The sequence below is a fragment of the Nipponia nippon genome, unplaced genomic scaffold (genome assembly GCF_047370975.1).
Source record: "Nipponia nippon isolate SJK-2023a ecotype South Korea unplaced genomic scaffold, ASM4737097v1 scaffold_13, whole genome shotgun sequence".
In the NCBI taxonomy this organism is placed as follows: domain Eukaryota; kingdom Metazoa; phylum Chordata; class Aves; order Pelecaniformes; family Threskiornithidae; genus Nipponia; species Nipponia nippon.
Genome location: NW_028262324.1, coordinates 1,281,210 through 1,296,778, shown reverse-complemented (window position 1 = coordinate 1,296,778; position 15,569 = coordinate 1,281,210). Strand labels below are relative to the sequence as shown.

The following is a 15,569-nucleotide window of genomic DNA, read 5'->3' as shown; positions in this document are numbered from 1 at the left end:
GGCTTCGGCATCATTCCCGGGATCCTCACTGGCTTTGGGGACAACCACGTTCCCTTCCTTGCCAGCCGGGTGCCCACCGAGGTGCCCGAACCCCACGGCGCTACCTCATTCCGTGCTTCAGGCTGGCGTCCCTCGCCTGCCTGCGTCAGGAATAATCCCATTTTGCAGCTCACTTCCTGGCCAGACCGGGCGTGTTAGGGGTTTGTGCTCTTTAGAAGCCAAGGCATGGAAGAAAACACCTTTCCGAGCTGGGACAAGGAGTTCCCTTTTACGACCTCCTGACAGGGGCAGTCACGGAGATCAAGTTCAAAGCACGCAGGTGAGGGCTCACCCAGAAACTCCGAGCAAGAATGAATTTTGTTTAATACCAGATTTCCCCATCTGTGCGCGACAGCCAGCGCCGCCGCTGTCCAAGGGAAACGGCGCGAGGAAGGTTTCCATTCCCTCCCAGGGCCGCCCGCCTGGCGCAGAACCGGCCCCGCCATCTGCCGGGGCTCCAGCCAGGCACGCTGAAGGGCGGAGGCGTTCCCATCGGCAGCTTTAGAGCGGGTGTTTTACATCACATGGGTCGCCGATTGAAGGGCAGAACTTGCATTTAGGTCGAACACCAAAATACAGGGAGGGACGCTTTTCTAAACACAGGACAAGGCTAGGAACAGACTCCAAACCGCCCCAGATTCAAAGTTTCTTTTTTTTTTTTTTTAATGGCAGAGCGTTGGTTTCTCCTTCACAATTTGCTATAGGCCCCTAACGTTTTAAGTCAATCCTGCACTCCGCATCTGACGAGAGGGCACGTTTCTCTTTGGTCTTTTTAAGAACAAATTTATATTGGTTATACCAAATGCAGGAAAAAAGTCAGGATGCCCAGTGCTAACGCACATCCCTGGGAAGATGGCTCCGGTTAGGTTAAAAATGGAGATATGAGCAACGCCAGATGGTTTTGCCGTCGCCTATCGCTCCTGCTGCAGGCCAATGGAAAGCACGCGCTACAGCTGCAGAACGCAGCGAGCACGGAGGCCTTCCACCGTCTTTTACTCTCCTACGAAGTTTAAGACCTTTATCCAAACCGCGCTTTTGCAACACCTAGGAGAGATCTCGGAAATAATCACACTGGAGATCACAAACACGCACCAGACCGAGTCTTCCACTCCTACAGAACAGGGTGCTGGCGGGGCCAGAGGGATCGCGGCGTTCGGGTTCTGTCGGTGGGTTCCTCACAGTCATCGCAAACCTTGCACCGAACTGCACCGGCGCGCGATCTGGCACTGCCAAAATCCTCCTCGCTTTCCAGAGGAAACAAAGCCAGAAGGATGCAAGTCCTGCCAAGGAATCCCGGCTTCCTTTGCACAGCAGAGGGCCGTTTCTCTTTTGCACGGCAGCCAAGGGAGACAGCCCGCGGGGCTCCGGGAACGGAAAAAGAAATCCTCGCTATTTAAAGGCGTTACAGGCAAGTTCGTTAAATCCAGTCCAGGCCCTCCCTGTACGTAATTCATGAATAAAGATGACTTCAAACATAACCGTTCTCATAACCACCTCATTGCAGAAAGCCGAGAATCTAGTTGGTAAAAGCCATTGTTGCACATCGTTAACGAAGACCGGGCTGCTAACGGCTACCGCAAGGCCCAGCCGTTCTCATGGTGCTGGAAATCAGTTTTGGGAACAAGCTGTGACTGCTACCGACAAGCACGTGCAAAAAAGTAATTGTTAACATGTTTTACTACCACAAGGACACAGAGAGAGAGTGACAACACACATATACGCCGTTTAATCTACCGAGCTCAACTCTTGTTTTGAGCGCGACGTGGGTCACTGAAGACCCCCGGAGGCCAACCCAAGAGGAGCCGCTCTCCATGAAGTCTGACCTCCTCCAAGGTCTGCATAAATAAAATCGAGGGCACGTAACGCTTTTGTGTCGACAAGGGAGGTAAATATTCCCACAAGTGTGGCTTAGGGCTGTAAACCTGCAGGAAGCTCCTCTTGCACAGTCCGACTTCTGCGACAAGTCCCCAGCGCTCCCCACCACTGGGAATCCGACGGGGAGAAGGCATCACCTGCAGCCGTCACAACCGCAGCGTGCCGTTCCTCTAGCACTAACGCTAAAGGACGCCGTCATAAAACAGCTTCAATTTTCAGAAAAAAAATTACCTATCACAAATTAACTCAACACAGGAGTCTCGTTCCGAGCGCAGAGAAGGAACCTGCAGTATGAACTGCGCTCTGCAGAAGCGTGGGTTCAGTCACGCCAGAAACACCTGCACGCCGCCACGGTTACAGGAGCCATCCCGGGAAGCTTGGCGGGGCAGCTCAACTCTAGCCAGGCATGGAAAAGTGGGATACGACAGCAGGGAAAGTGTACGATTACCACAGTAACCAGATCTTACGGCGGCAGAAGCCACATAATCCCTCCCGTTCGGGTTCCGTTAGGAATGCCAGCTTTTCGGGCAGAACTGACCTGACTCATCCCGGGATCCCTTGCCCTAGCACAGCTACTCGTACGCAACAGGGGAAAGCTCCCGCTCTCCAGGCATCGTCGGGAAACGGGAAGGAGCCGAATATTCATTTTCAAGAGAACCGTTTAGATCATAAAGCAATCCCAGGAGAGAAAAGCTGGCATCAAGTCGCGCTTGAACACGCGCTCGGTGTCCTCCTCGTGCCCGATGCAGCGCCTCCGAGCAGAGGTGCTGCGTTGACGTCCAAGGACGGACAACGTGCAGGGCCGCACGCCGCTGGCCTGACGCACAAAGCCGCGTGCGTTTCAAGGGCTCCCGAGTCTCCTACTAAAACAAAGAGGTGACTCCAGCAGAAGAGGCAGGCAGGATGAACTGGGCTTTCCCCAGCAGGAGGCAGAAAAAGAATCCCATCACACTGCAACAAACACAGGAGTTTGAGTCACCAATTTAATTTTATACAAGTCAAACTACACGTTGTATAAAGAGTACAAGGCAGTTCTAATGTTCGCTATTGCATGTTACAAAAATCAATTTAGCTATAAAGGGGAATTTTTGGGATGAGTCCTATTCCACAATTTAAGTGAATTGGCAACTGTGGTTTAGCAAAGCCTTTGTTAAGACTAGAACTCTAGCTCAGAGAGATTACATTTCCAACAAAGTCCAGACTTACACACAATAGGATTATACTTCTCCTAGTCTGAAGCAAAATGTTAACATAAATGAGTCAAAAGGGAGGGAAGACAGTTTTATTTACCTAGTTTTCATCTCCAATAGGTATTTAGAGGCCGACAAACCATACAAGATACTGGTGACTTGGACCACATCCAAGAGACACGTTAGTGTCCGACGACTGAGTGACACTTGATATTCAAGCAAAAAAAAGTCAGAAAGCTTCCATCCTTTCAAGTTCGAAACGTAGCATTTTTCAGCAATACTGTACGATACAGGCTCCCGAGTACCTTTATTCCCTTTAATACAGTCACAGTATGGGGCAGAACGTTCTTTTGGCAAGTTAAGATGCAAGACAAATGCTCCAACTCGAGTTTATTGCTGGTCTAAAAATCTTAGTAGTAGTTACCGGTTTATATAGTTTGCAGCCTGCTTCCAGAAATTAAGGTAAACCAGAGAATTATCTGACCTGCCCAGCAAGGCAATCCTGCCTTTGGTAGCAAGCTGGAACCTATGAAGCTAATGACAGCCATAGTCTAAAACCCTCAAAAAAAATAGGAAAAAAAAAAAAAAAAGATACTTTCAAAAAAGCCCAGATTGAAGCCTGTTTATATTCAGTTTATTTTTAATATAAAAACCACTTTGCACTTAAGAGTAGTTAAGTTACTCCCGTGGAAATGCTATAAAATCAAACTTTTAGCTGAATTTCTACAAAAGGGGGACTTTTCCTGCTTTGTACCACCATCCGATCTGGTATTTTCAAATTTGGGATACAAATTAAACCTTTATGCCTCATTACTTAGTTCTTAGGCCATTCACTCCTGCAAGAGAAAAAAACCCAACTTCTGAAGTACTAACATAACACTAATGGCCTGACAAGTAGGAAAATGTTCCGTAATAGTGTGCAATGCAAGAGGAGAGTTCTAGTCTTAATCTCTTGAACTAGATCTTGATCGTGAGCGAGATTTTGAACGAGATCTGGAGCGGGACCTCGATGCAGCTCTTTTGGGTGGCGACTCTGAGCGAGCCTTGGCAGACGGCTGCTGCTGCGGAGAATTGGAACGAGACCTACTCCTTGACCTGGACTTAGACTTAGCATCTCCTTTCCCATTTTCTTTGGGAGATCGAGACCTGGACCTGGATCTGGACCGCGACTTCTCCGACTTCTCCTTGGATCTGCTGTGAGAGCGTGAACCCCTGTCAGACTTGGGTTTCGATTTGCTCTTTGATCTAGACTTCCTGCTTTTAGATCTGGAACGTGAGCGGTCTTTGCTTCGTGACCTGGATTTAGATCTTGCAAAAAGAGACAAGAGTTTATTCCACGTGAACTGAAGCGTACTTACAGCAGTTGTAAATATCTACCGATCGGCATGTAGCGATTCCTGTGCGGACAGAAGACAACGTAACACCTACCGCGAACGGCTTTTGGAGACGCTACGGGACCTGCTGCGGCTGCTCCTACTTCTACGACTTCTGCTTCTAGACCGTCTTCTGGATCGCGACCTAGAAACATTTACAGTGCAATTTGTCCCTTATTCTTCTGCCCGGTGCGCCCTGCTAGGCTACCTAACAGAGAAAAGCTGCCGAAGAACTTCTCAAAACCAAGCACGGCCACATCAAGACGTACTGTTAGTCCGCCTAGATTCGCTATACGGACAATGAATTCCATCTGATGTGAAAAACTCTCCGACCTGGCTTTGCTGCGTTACGTAAAATAATTCCTCCCACGTTCTCAGGCATCACCCTCTTCCTAAAATACCAAGGGAAGGCAACTATGGCAGGCAGGGCTACCTATACCCCTTCTCAGCGTAAGCAGCCTTGATGCAGAGGCGGGCGCGTCCCCAAAGTTACCTTGACCTGCTGCCAGAGTAAGATCGCCTGTGGCTCGACCGCGGCTTGTCTTCAACCAGCCTGATCTTCCTTCCATTGATCTCTGTGCCATCCAGCTTGTCCAGGGCACGCTTCATGTCCGAGTAAGAGCGGAACTCAATCACCCCTTCGTTCGTACGTTCTTTGTGAGCATCTGCGTAGGTCACCTCACCAGCTTGCCTCATGAAATCCTTCAGGGAGTAGATGCAGAGTTACACAACCGTTCCACACGCTTACGCTCTGCAACCGCGCTGGCTAAGACAAGTCTGAGCAGACGCGAGCCGCGTTAATTGCGTGTAAACATCCACGCAGAAGCACTTCTCAATTACTTCTACCCAAATCAAAATGAACATGGATATTAAAGGAAGCTACTGCTTCCTGCTAGTCGCAACAGGCTCCGCGATGGAACGTTAATACGTACTTTCAAATCCTGCCAACTACAGCGACTGGACAGGTTTTCAACAATCAGTCTGTACTCTGTACGAACAGGCGGTCCGTATTTATCTCTTCCAGATTGTCTCCGACTGCTATATCCGCCACCACCCCCACCTTGATTGTACAAAGAAATAAAGTTATATCGTCTCCCGGCATGAAGGAAACTAAATGTTCTGAAAAAGTTAGTTAAACAGTTATATTTACTGGAGTAGGACTTTATTTCGCTAAGCCTCCAATAAACTTTGCAATTTTGCCATGATCTATATTAATGGCAAATCAAACAGACTAAAATCCTACAAGTCTGTGCTCCTAAGATCTGTTAGAGAGTGACTGCTCCTTATTAGATTCACCTTGCTAAGTTTTATTTTACAGAACATTGTAAAATATAAAACTTAACTGATTACATGCATTTCTACATTTTACAAAAACGTTTACTAGTTACACTAAGTACTTACATCACAGTATGAGGTTTTTGGTGGTGGTTTGGCCACAAAACACGCAAGGTAACAGTCACCTAGTTCAGTTTAACCAGTTTTGTCTAACCCTTGGAATCCTCACCATCACCCTGCGTCTAATGGCAAAAGGCTGCTGTCGTCATGGCTTCCGGTAAGGTCAGCCAAAGGGTCATAGGGCAAGGGTCACACAATGTATGGAAAAGCCATGGCCAATCAGGAAAGGCAGTCATCTTAGCCTCAGTGGACACAGCCTCAGCCCCACTGGTCACTTTTAAATTGAAACATCAAGGACTTGTTAAAAAGTTTGAATTGAACATGCAACAATTTTAAACAACATACATTTGATTCTTTTTAAAAAGACAGATACCCGCCCCCCCCAACACCAAGCTGCTAGAGATTACTGAAAGATGGACCTTAGTACTTTGAGTTACGGTACTAGGCCAGTTAAGTTCTATACAGCTCAGCTGAAGAAGCCGTACGAGCCAGCTGAACGTAGAAATATTTACAATATCCCCCACTCAGCACCACAGATTCCTGCTCGAAAACCTCCCCCCGCCCCTTCCATCCATTCAACCGAAGCATTCGCGTGAAAGTTCACAGCTGAGTGCTTCTCCCCCAATTATGCAACGGCATTTATTCATTAACGTCAGTGATGCAACACCACTGTTTCATCTAAACGCTCCCGAGAAGACCGGGGCCCTTAAATTAGCACAACAGATCCTTTCTAATTAACGAGAAACCCTTTCTAGAAGGCCACAGTTCTGCGGCCAGAGCTGCTCCGCACGCCTGCCCCCCCGGCTCCTCGGGGGGTGGCTGGGTGCAAGGCCGGGGCCCGCAGAGCCGCCCGCGGCCGGCCGTGCCCCAGCCACCCCCCCCCGCCCCGCCGCCCCCGGGACTCGGCCCCGTCCGCTCCGTCACCCCCGGCCCAGCCGCCTCCCCCCGCAGCCCCGCAGCAAGACGGGCCCCTACTCACTGCGACTACTGTAGCTGTACCCGTCCCTGTCGCGGCGGGGGCCGCGGGCGTGCTCCACGATCACGCGTTCCCCGCACAGATCCTTGCCGTTCAGCTCGTAAACGGCATCGTCGGCGTCTCGGGAGTCCTCGAACTCCACGAAGCCGTAACTGCGGGGAGAAGAACGGCGCGGTCAGGCGCCGGCTGCCGGGGCCGGCCCGGCCGGGACAAAGGCGGCGGCCCTGCCGCAGCGCCCCCGCTCCCCCCGCGCCGCCGCCATCTTGGGCCGGGCGCCACGCGGCAGCGCGGGCGGGAGCGGCCGCCAACATGGGGGAGGCAGCGGCGGCGATCGGGCCGCGGCGGCCCCGGCCCTGGGGGGGGGGAGCCTCGGCCGCGGGACGGCGCTCACCCGTTTTTGAGGTCGACCTCGAGCAGGCGGCCATAGCCGCTGAAGAAGCGCTGGATGTCCTTCTCCCGGACGTGGTAGCTCAGGCGGCCGATGTAGACGCGCGGCATGGCGGAGGGGAGGGGGAGAGGAGGAGGAGAGAGGGAGAGGGAGGAAGAGAGAGAGGAGAGAGGAGAGCGGCCAGGGGCGCGGTCCCCGCCAGCCCCGCTCGCCGCGGCCGGGCCCGCTCCGCTCCGCAGCACAATGGCGCCCGCTGCGCGCCGCCGCTTTTATAGCGGGGGGCGGGGCCCGCTGCGGACGTTACGCGCGAGCCGGGAGGGGACGGGGGAGCGCGGCGCTGACGTCACCACGCGCCCGCGCGCGGGCGGCGGCGGGGCGGGGGCTGGGCGCGTGCGCGGAGCCCCCGGGCCCGCGTTGCGCATGCGGCGGGCGCTGGCGGGCTGCGGCGGGCGGGGTCGCCGCTCTGCGCGTGCGCAATGGCGCCGCGCGCGGGCCGCGGGGACCGGGCCCCGCCCGCCGGGAACCGCGGAATGGCGGGGGGGGGGGGGGGGCGTCGCGTCCGGCCGTCAGCGGCCTGGGCACCGCCGCCTCTGTGAGCGCTCCCAGGGGCTCTGGTTGCACCCTGCCCCGGGCAGCCTGGGCCAGGGCCTGACCGCTCTCTGCGTGAAGTTTTCCCAATACCCAACCCAGCCCTGCCCTGGCGCAGCTTGAGGCCGTTCCCTCTCGTCCCATCGCTTGTTCCTGGGGAGAAGAGACCGACCCCCCCGGCTCCAGCCTCCTTTCAGGCAGTTGCAGAGAGCGATGAGGGCTCCCCTCAGCCTCCTCTTCTCCAGGCTGAGCCCCCCCAGCTCCCCCAGCCGCTCCTCCCCAGCCTTGGGCTCCAGCCCCTGCCCCAGCCTCGCTGCCCTGCTCTGGCCACGCTCCAGCCCCTCCATGGCCGCCTTGGGGTGCGGGGCCCAGCGCCGAGCACAGCATTCGAGGGGCGGCCTCACCAGTGCCCAGCGCAGGGGGACGATCCCTGCCCTGCTCCTGCTGGCCACACCGTTCCTGATCCAAGCCAGGATGCCATTGGCCCTCTTGGCCACCTGGGCACACTGCTGGCTCATGTTCAGCGGCTGTCGCCCAGCACCCCCAGGCCCTTTCCCGCCGGGCAGCTCCCAGCCGCTCCTCCCCACGCCTGCAGCGGTGCCTGGGGTTGTTGTGCCCCCAGTGCAGGACCCGGCCCTGAGCCTTGCTGACCCTCACCCAGTGCCTGGGCCCATGGCTCCAGCCTGGCCAGGGCCCTCTGCAGAGCCTCCCTGCCCTCCAGCAGAGCAACGCTCCCGCCCAACTGGGTGTCATCTGCTGAGGCGGCCACCACCCTTGCCACCCCCAGCCCCGTTCGGGAGCAGCCCCTCGGCCGTGGCCTGCTGCCTGGCTTTGCCTGTCCGTCCTGACGGGGCCTGCTTCACCCAGGACAGCCTGACGGCTGGACGGGACTGGGCGACAGGGAGGGCGGGCAGCCTGGCCGGGGGCAGCGCGCCTGGAGCCATGTGCCATGCCCCAGGGGCAGCGGGAGCAAAGCCCCGGGCCGCAGGGCTCCCCTCCGGCCTCCCTTGGTGCCGAGCGGGCCCCCCGCGGGCTGGGACAGCCGGAGAGCGCTGGCCGCGGGGTTCCAGGCAGGGTTACATAGGAGCAACCCCCAGCACCAGCCCGGAGTTACCAGGCTCTGTGTCCCGGTTTCCCTTTAATAGATGTCCTGAATTGGAAAAATTCTCCCAATATATTAATAAACCCACTTTCAGTCTGCTGGGCCTTACACTGTAATACTATTCCATAGTGCATACTATGATTTGTATATTTGATGCAAACTACATATTATATTCCAATACATATAACATTTTTATATTGTATACTATGCAATTCAAATATTTAAGGTGAAAAGGCCCCATTTACTCCTACTCCTGGGTTTTTCCTGGCTGCGTGAAAAGCAGCTGGTGTTCAGCGGGTGCTCCAGTGCTGTGAGCACCGCGGCAGCAACGCGCCCACAGAGATGCCACGACCGCCCGCCGTCCGCAGGACCTCGCCCTGAGTTAATCCGTAACGAGCGGCTCCTGAGTTTGAGTTAAAGACAGGGGGGAAATCGCTTGAGCCCCCGTTTTTTCCCGTTTAATAAAAGCTAGATTCATAGAGCACAACAGACAACCAGTGGCCTCTTTCTCTTCCATTACAGGGGACTTGGAAGATTTCATGAGTTCAGTGAGTGTTTTCTGTCTGCTTTAGACCACCTTACGCAGATAAGTCACTAATTTACAGGCCTGCTGTAATTTTTTCATAGAATACCACCAGGAAATATTCTGACGTGTGGGTGAATTTAACCGTTAGCCAGGCTGTAGCGTTCATCAGCTCTGTGTAGAGAATTCAAACGGCTTTTTTTCAGTCCTGAATAGCCCGGCACAGAGGGGAGCGGCACAAGATACGCTGCACCTTGCCCTCAGCCTACTGAAATAAAAGCTGTCCTGGAAGAGCTGGGACGTATCTGACACTCGTGGTCTTCAGCTTTCAGCTGTTCTGCTTAGAGAAGCAGCTCTGAAGCACCAGGCCTTTCTCAGAAATGAGAAGGATTATAGCCATTTATTGCTAAAACGTGATCGTATCGCTGAGCCTCTCCCACGGACAGCAACAGCCTTGCATTAAGTGTTGTACACACAGAACCGAATGACGGCTTCTCCTACCAAAAACTTCCAATATAAAAAAATCCATTTAAGTCATTTGTGTCTTCTTTGAGATAACCGCGGGTTATAACGTCTGATCATAAAGGGCCGCTCCCCACTGCAGCTATATTCCGTTCTTTTCCACTCCTGTTCTCATAGGAGGATAACGATTCACCGACCCAAATTTTAAAAACCTTGGATACGAGCATTCTCCTGAAGTTGTCTGTGCTGGCAGCTACGGAGTAGGAGAGCTGCGTGCTCAGACTCGCTGGAAACAACCCAATTCGATAGCTCTTGCTGAAACGTCCTGTGCTGGGTTGAAGATAGCGCGTAAGCCTGTGCTGAAGTTCAAGGATAAGAAGGAACGCTAAGCCTGTTCTTAAGGGCTTCCCTGCAAGTGGTTGCTCTTCAGGATCAGAGCCTTAAATAATCGCCTTTCCTGAAGAGTCTGCACTTCTGTACTTTCCTCACAGCACATACAAGCTGCTGACGCTCATTTCAGCCGCTGCCTCAATATAAGGAATTTCTTTCCCCCTTCCAACAGGGAAAAATAAATTCTTCATGAGAAAGGCGCTGGCGTGCATGCTCTGAGCTCCGAGACCTCAGCCGGCATTTGTATCACTGCCTTTTCTTGGGAGAATATCCCCACGCGGTGCCCTAGAAATGGATGAAAACAGTCTGCTCAGCGCAGAGCCGTGTGGGGCAGGAACGCGCACGGGCAGCCCTTTCTGGCCTGGTTTTATGCGTGGAAAGCACTGAGCTTGGGACCTACCCATCCTGAGCGCTGGGACGTCAGGTAGCAGCAAGCAAAAGCACAGGAGTAAGTTGGTCCTCCTGTAAGGAGACAGACAGACAGACAGACCCACTGCCAAAAGCAACATCAGGTTGGGGGAAAAAAAAGCAACAAAGCAGCGGAGAAGAGAGAGGGGTCGGGAAAGGGACGCGTGGCACCAGGGCTGCATTCGCTGGCTCACGGGGATGTCTCAGGAGGGCAAGGAGAGGCAGTTGCCCGATTCCGTCTCTGCTGGGTCCGGCTCGTCGCTAGCACAGCCCAGCCTGCCGACGAGGCCAGCAGAGCCGCTGGGCCCGGGGCACCGGCGGCCTCCCCGCCTCTGGGCCAGTGAAGCACACGCGCAGAGCAGGGCTCCATCGTACCCGTGCCGAGCACACCCAGTGACGGGGGAGCCGTGCGGGCATCTCCACACGCAGTGCCCGCTTCGCCGAAGAAGCGTCGGTGCCTGCGCCCCGTGCGCTTTTGAGGAGCATACAGATGATGTGACCGTGTGGGATGTGGAGTCCCCTGTTCCACGGGATACGGATACACCAGCGCTGGCTGGCGTTGTCTTTCACGCGCCCAAGGGCCCCCATTATATGATGACCCTCTCTGGGAGGACATCTCAAAGCTCTTGGTGGTGACTAATTGTTTGAATTTATGATGATATTGTCTACCTTGAGAAGGAATGTACTGAAGATAATGAGTACCAGGATGTCTATAATGAGGAGCAGAAGGTCAAGAAATCTCTAAAACAATGAACGTATATCCTTGAGTGTCAAAACTCCTCCTTAAACCCATTTTGCGAGTCAGCAAGATCCACTAACTGGTGTCCCCTAGGTGAACCAGCTAATTATTCTACGCAAACCACACCTCTGTCGGAGGGGCTGTCCGCCTCCAAAGGAAGACCCCTACCCGCTGAACACGCGTAGTGATTTTAAAGGGAGCTGTATCTTTAAATCGAAGCGAGGACAGAAATAACCAATGACTAACCAGTAGGCATTAACAGTACTTTGCTTAATTGTATAAATATGCGATGCAAGGATAAGGGGGGGTGCTAGCTTTGTGGAATTGCCGCCTAGCACCCATCTCTGCGCAGAAATGAAATAAAGCAAATATCTCGACTCAGCGCGGGGATTGGTCCTTGCACAGCGGGTAAAGAACCCGTCCTTGGGGCAACACTGGCAGGTGGCAACAGAGAGAGATTTGCTGAGGCCAGTGGAAAGCGAGGGAGGATCCACATGAGGATCTTGCAGCCTCGTTTTGTTTGTCTGTTCCTATACCTGAGGGGGGATACGGGGCCCTCGGGGTGCCTCCTCCCTGGGTGCCGCTCCCTGGCCCCCTCCAGTGCCCCCTCAAGCCACCTGCAAATCCTCGATTCTCACGCCCCTGCCCTTTTGTCACTGTTTGTCCCCCATAAACAGTTATCTCTTTTTCACATTGTTTCTTCTTCCTCTGGCCTTCTCCCACCCTGGGGGGCTTGACCGCTGGGTTAGCACCAGCCTGGTGCCTGGAAGGAGAATGGCAACAACTCCCCCTATTCCACGGCCGTTTAGGGACCTGTCTGACCTCAGTGGCTGTAGTTAGAATGGCCTCAGCCCTGCGCTGCCTGATGCCTTCTCTCACGGTAACGTTGGTAACCTGTTGGTAACCCTGGAAGGCTGCAAACCAGTGACACGGTGACCAGGGATGACCCTCACCTCTTACCAGTCCAGGCAGGCTGGCGGATGTTGCTCAAAGGAGATGCAGATAAGATCCAATTATCTTCTTCATCCTCCTGGATCAGCGGCCCCAGGCCATTTCCCTGACCTCTCTCTGCTGTCCCCTATTATTTTTAGGCCCTTGACTTCACAGCCCTGTTCCCGATGTCCGTGAGCACACGCAGCAGCCAGGTTCAGCCTTTGAATCAACAGCCTCCCTCACAGACAGAGGGAGGTGTGTTCCCGGCCCCCGGAGCCCGGGATAAACCTCTCAGATGCCTTGGGTTTATGGCCTGCTCCGCCAAATCCACTGGCGCTGCAGAGCTGGAGATTGCAACTCTCTTGTTCAGACCTTTGGTGCTTTTTCCTGGGCACTTAAGACAAAGAGAGAAATGGAGAAAGATAAGTATTGCAGCCTTTTCCTACTGATTTCACGGTGGAAGGTGGGAGGAGTGTCATAAGAAGAAATTACATTCATCTTTTTTCCTCCCAAGGGCAAAAGGCTCTAATCTCTCGGTACAAAGGCTGGAAGTCTGTAATTAATCATAATCTGTGAGATATGAAGCAGAGCTCTGGTAACCTTTTATGGGTCTTTTGTTGTTACTCCAATAAAAAGTATCACATGTAATTTGTCTGCCTTGTTGAGGGCTAATATTTGGCTAGTGATTATTTCTTATAATCTGTTGTCAGAGGAGCCCTCGGTGTGAAATTCATGTTCGTTCTCCAGTCTTGCCAGCAGCGGGTATGGCCATACGCGAGTGTCTCCTGAAAACAGTATAAAATATGCATATCACGAATTTATTATGTACCAGCTGTTTGTTGCAAGGCTGGTGTCTCGGGCTGCTGCTGCCAAGCGTCCGACTGTTTCCGTTACGCTTCCCTCTCCCGTCACCTCGTCCTCGTCACATCTCTCCGCCGGAGAACCCAGTTCTGAACCCGGGTGCGGCTCAAGAGGCAAAATGGGCAGGCTGGCTGGTTTTCTCATGTTTTCCCATAGCTCCTTTGTGTGAATCCCGTAGGCATCGTCACTGGAGGGATTCACACGCAAAACGTGGGCAGGTCGGGTCTCTGGCAGGTATATCTGGGTACTGCGATCGTTGGGTGTTTCGCTGCTGTGATCATGCCTGTCATCACCGGGTATTTCGCTGCGGACGTACCTGCATCTTCATTTTGTCCATGGGGAACGGAGGCTTAGGGCGTGAGGTCTCCCCGGGGCTGTCTGGCAGGCCCTGCCTACAAGGGTCCCTTCTTCTCGCACGTGGCTCCTCCTCCTCCCCAAAACTCAGGGTCGAGGAGCATCGCAGGGGATAAAGTTCTCGTCCATAGGATGGGGGGAAGAAAGCAAACTGACAAAGAAGTGCTGTCTCAGAGACAGGCCACTGCAAATCAGTGTGCTTTAAATGGATGATTCCCTACGCATTTTTAGTCCTCCAGCTGCACCAACCTGTTAAACATGAGAGCTCCAAAAGCTATCGGCATCCAGGCACGGCACAAACTAAAAAATGGCTCTAACTGAGCCAAGGCACGGGCGATGTTAACGGCTCCCAGGAGCTGGTGTGCAAGTAGCTCATTCATCTGCTGTGCCTTAGCAGCTCCTTCGGAGCCGCCACGCTAGGTCAGCCCAGCCAGTCATGAGCATCAGACTGGGCTTTGGACCAAAACGGGGCCTCCTGACCCATACGTAGAGAACTGCTGAGCTGACCGTGACTGTTTCTGTGCGTTAGTGGCTAGGATGTGAGTTTTTCCTACTGCTTTTCTTGCAATATGTGAGTGGATGTCCTTACATGCCTTGTGGGTCCCCTCTGGGCTTAGGCTTTGAAGCGCCCAGTTCAGGACGGCAGCCAAGCACAGATGCACGGGGCTTTAGTGGCTTTCAGTCTCTTGCTCTCCCTTCTGCAAATGGGTTTCATCCCCCCATGGACCCTCCATCGGAGCAGGGGCACCCAGCACGGGGCTGAATGGGTGTTTGTACAGCTAGGACTTACACGTACAGGGAGAAACGGATATCCTTGGGCTGTGAAAGTGGTTGTTCTTCTCCCCAGTAGCACTGGCAGGTGGTACGTAGACTATTGCATCTCCTGCGTGGTCATAGACTCCAGCAAAAATTCCCTCTCCGCTCCAGGTGGAGGTCCCGGCCTGCCCTGAGGAAGGTCACGGGAGGAATGCCATCCATTCTGTGCCCAGACAAAGCGCTCATTATGCTCTGAACCCAAATTTCTTGTATTATTCAATTTGGGGACTGTATATAAAGGCCTGTCATTTCAGCTCATCCTATTTATATTTATATAAAATCAATCGATCTATCTATATGAAGCGCCTAGATATAGATATGTTGTGCTGGTTTGGGCTGGGAGAGAGTTAATTTTCTTCCTAGTAGCCAGTGTGGGGCTATGGTTTGGATTTGTGCTGGAAACAGTGTTGATAACACAGGGCTGTTTCATTCCTGCTGAGCAGCGCTTGCACAGAGTCAAGGCCGTTTCTGCCTCTCCCCCGACCCCAGCAGCGAGCAGGCTGGGGGCACAGGGAGCTGGGAGGGGACACGGCCGGGACAGCTGCCCCCAGTGCCCAAAGGGACATCCCACACCGTACGGCGTCATGCTCAGCATATAAACCTGGGGAAGCAGAAGGAAGGGGGAGACATTGGGAGCGATGGCGTTTGTCTTCCCAAGTCACCGTTACGCGCGATGGAGCCCTGCTTTCCTGGGGATGGCTGCACGCCTGCCTGCCGATGGGAAGGAGGGAGTGAGTTCCTTGGTTTGCTTTGCTTGCGTGCGCAGCTTTTGCATTCCCTATTAAACTGTCTTTATCTCAGCCCACGAGTTTTCTCACTTTTACCCTTCCCATGCTCTCCCCCATCCCAGCGGGGGACTGAGCGAGCGGCTGGGTGGGGCTGAGCGAGCAGCTGGGTGGGGCTGAGCGAGCGGCGGGGGTTAACCCGCGACACAGCCTCACAGAATGTGTGTGAAACCTGACCTTAGACTAAAAAACCTCTGATCTGAGATGTCTCCGAGCCTGAATCCCCAACTTGTGCTGCCTTACGAGAATATAAGAGATGAGTGATTTTTTTTTTATATGCCTCCTATCCAGCTCTTGTAGATAGCCAGATATCTAGAGGAGGGGGGCAAGAATTTTCTTATTTTTCTCTCAGTGATCCTCCTGATGAAAATC

General features: G+C 53.6%; 1 protein-coding gene across 2 annotated transcripts; it reads right to left on the bottom strand.

Annotated features, from left to right (window-relative positions):
- Positions 1 to 2,877: 2,877 nt before the first annotated feature.
- Positions 2,878 to 7,498, bottom strand: SRSF6 (serine and arginine rich splicing factor 6). 2 transcript variants are annotated; one of them, XM_087749406.1, is made up of 6 exons: positions 7,240 to 7,497; positions 6,852 to 7,000; positions 5,410 to 5,537; positions 4,971 to 5,179; positions 4,533 to 4,622; positions 2,878 to 4,412 (listed from the first exon to the last, which is right to left on the bottom strand). In XM_087749406.1, the coding sequence occupies exons 1-6, from the start codon at positions 7,344 to 7,346 to the stop codon at positions 4,049 to 4,051; spliced, it is 1,047 nt and encodes a 348-aa protein (XP_087605532.1). In that variant the 5' UTR covers positions 7,347 to 7,497; the 3' UTR covers positions 2,878 to 4,048. The 2 variants fall into 2 exon arrangements, with proteins under 2 accessions (XP_087605532.1, XP_087605533.1); XM_087749407.1 differs by lacking the exon at positions 4,533 to 4,622 and having other exon boundaries at positions 7,240 to 7,498.
- Between the last annotated feature and the right edge of the window lie 8,071 nt (positions 7,499 to 15,569).

Coding starts and splice junctions, on each gene's coding strand:
- SRSF6 (XM_087749406.1), bottom strand. CDS start 7,346: ATGCCGCGCGTCTACATCGGCCGCCTGAGCTACCACGTCCGGGAGAAG. Junction 7,001..7,239: donor GAGGTCGACCTCAAAAACGG/GTGAGCGCCGTC, acceptor TTCTCCCCGCAG/TTACGGCTTCGTGGAGTTCG. Junction 4,413..4,532: donor GTCTCCAAAAGCCGTTCGCG/GTAGGTGTTACG, acceptor TCTTTTTGCAAG/ATCTAAATCCAGGTCACGAA.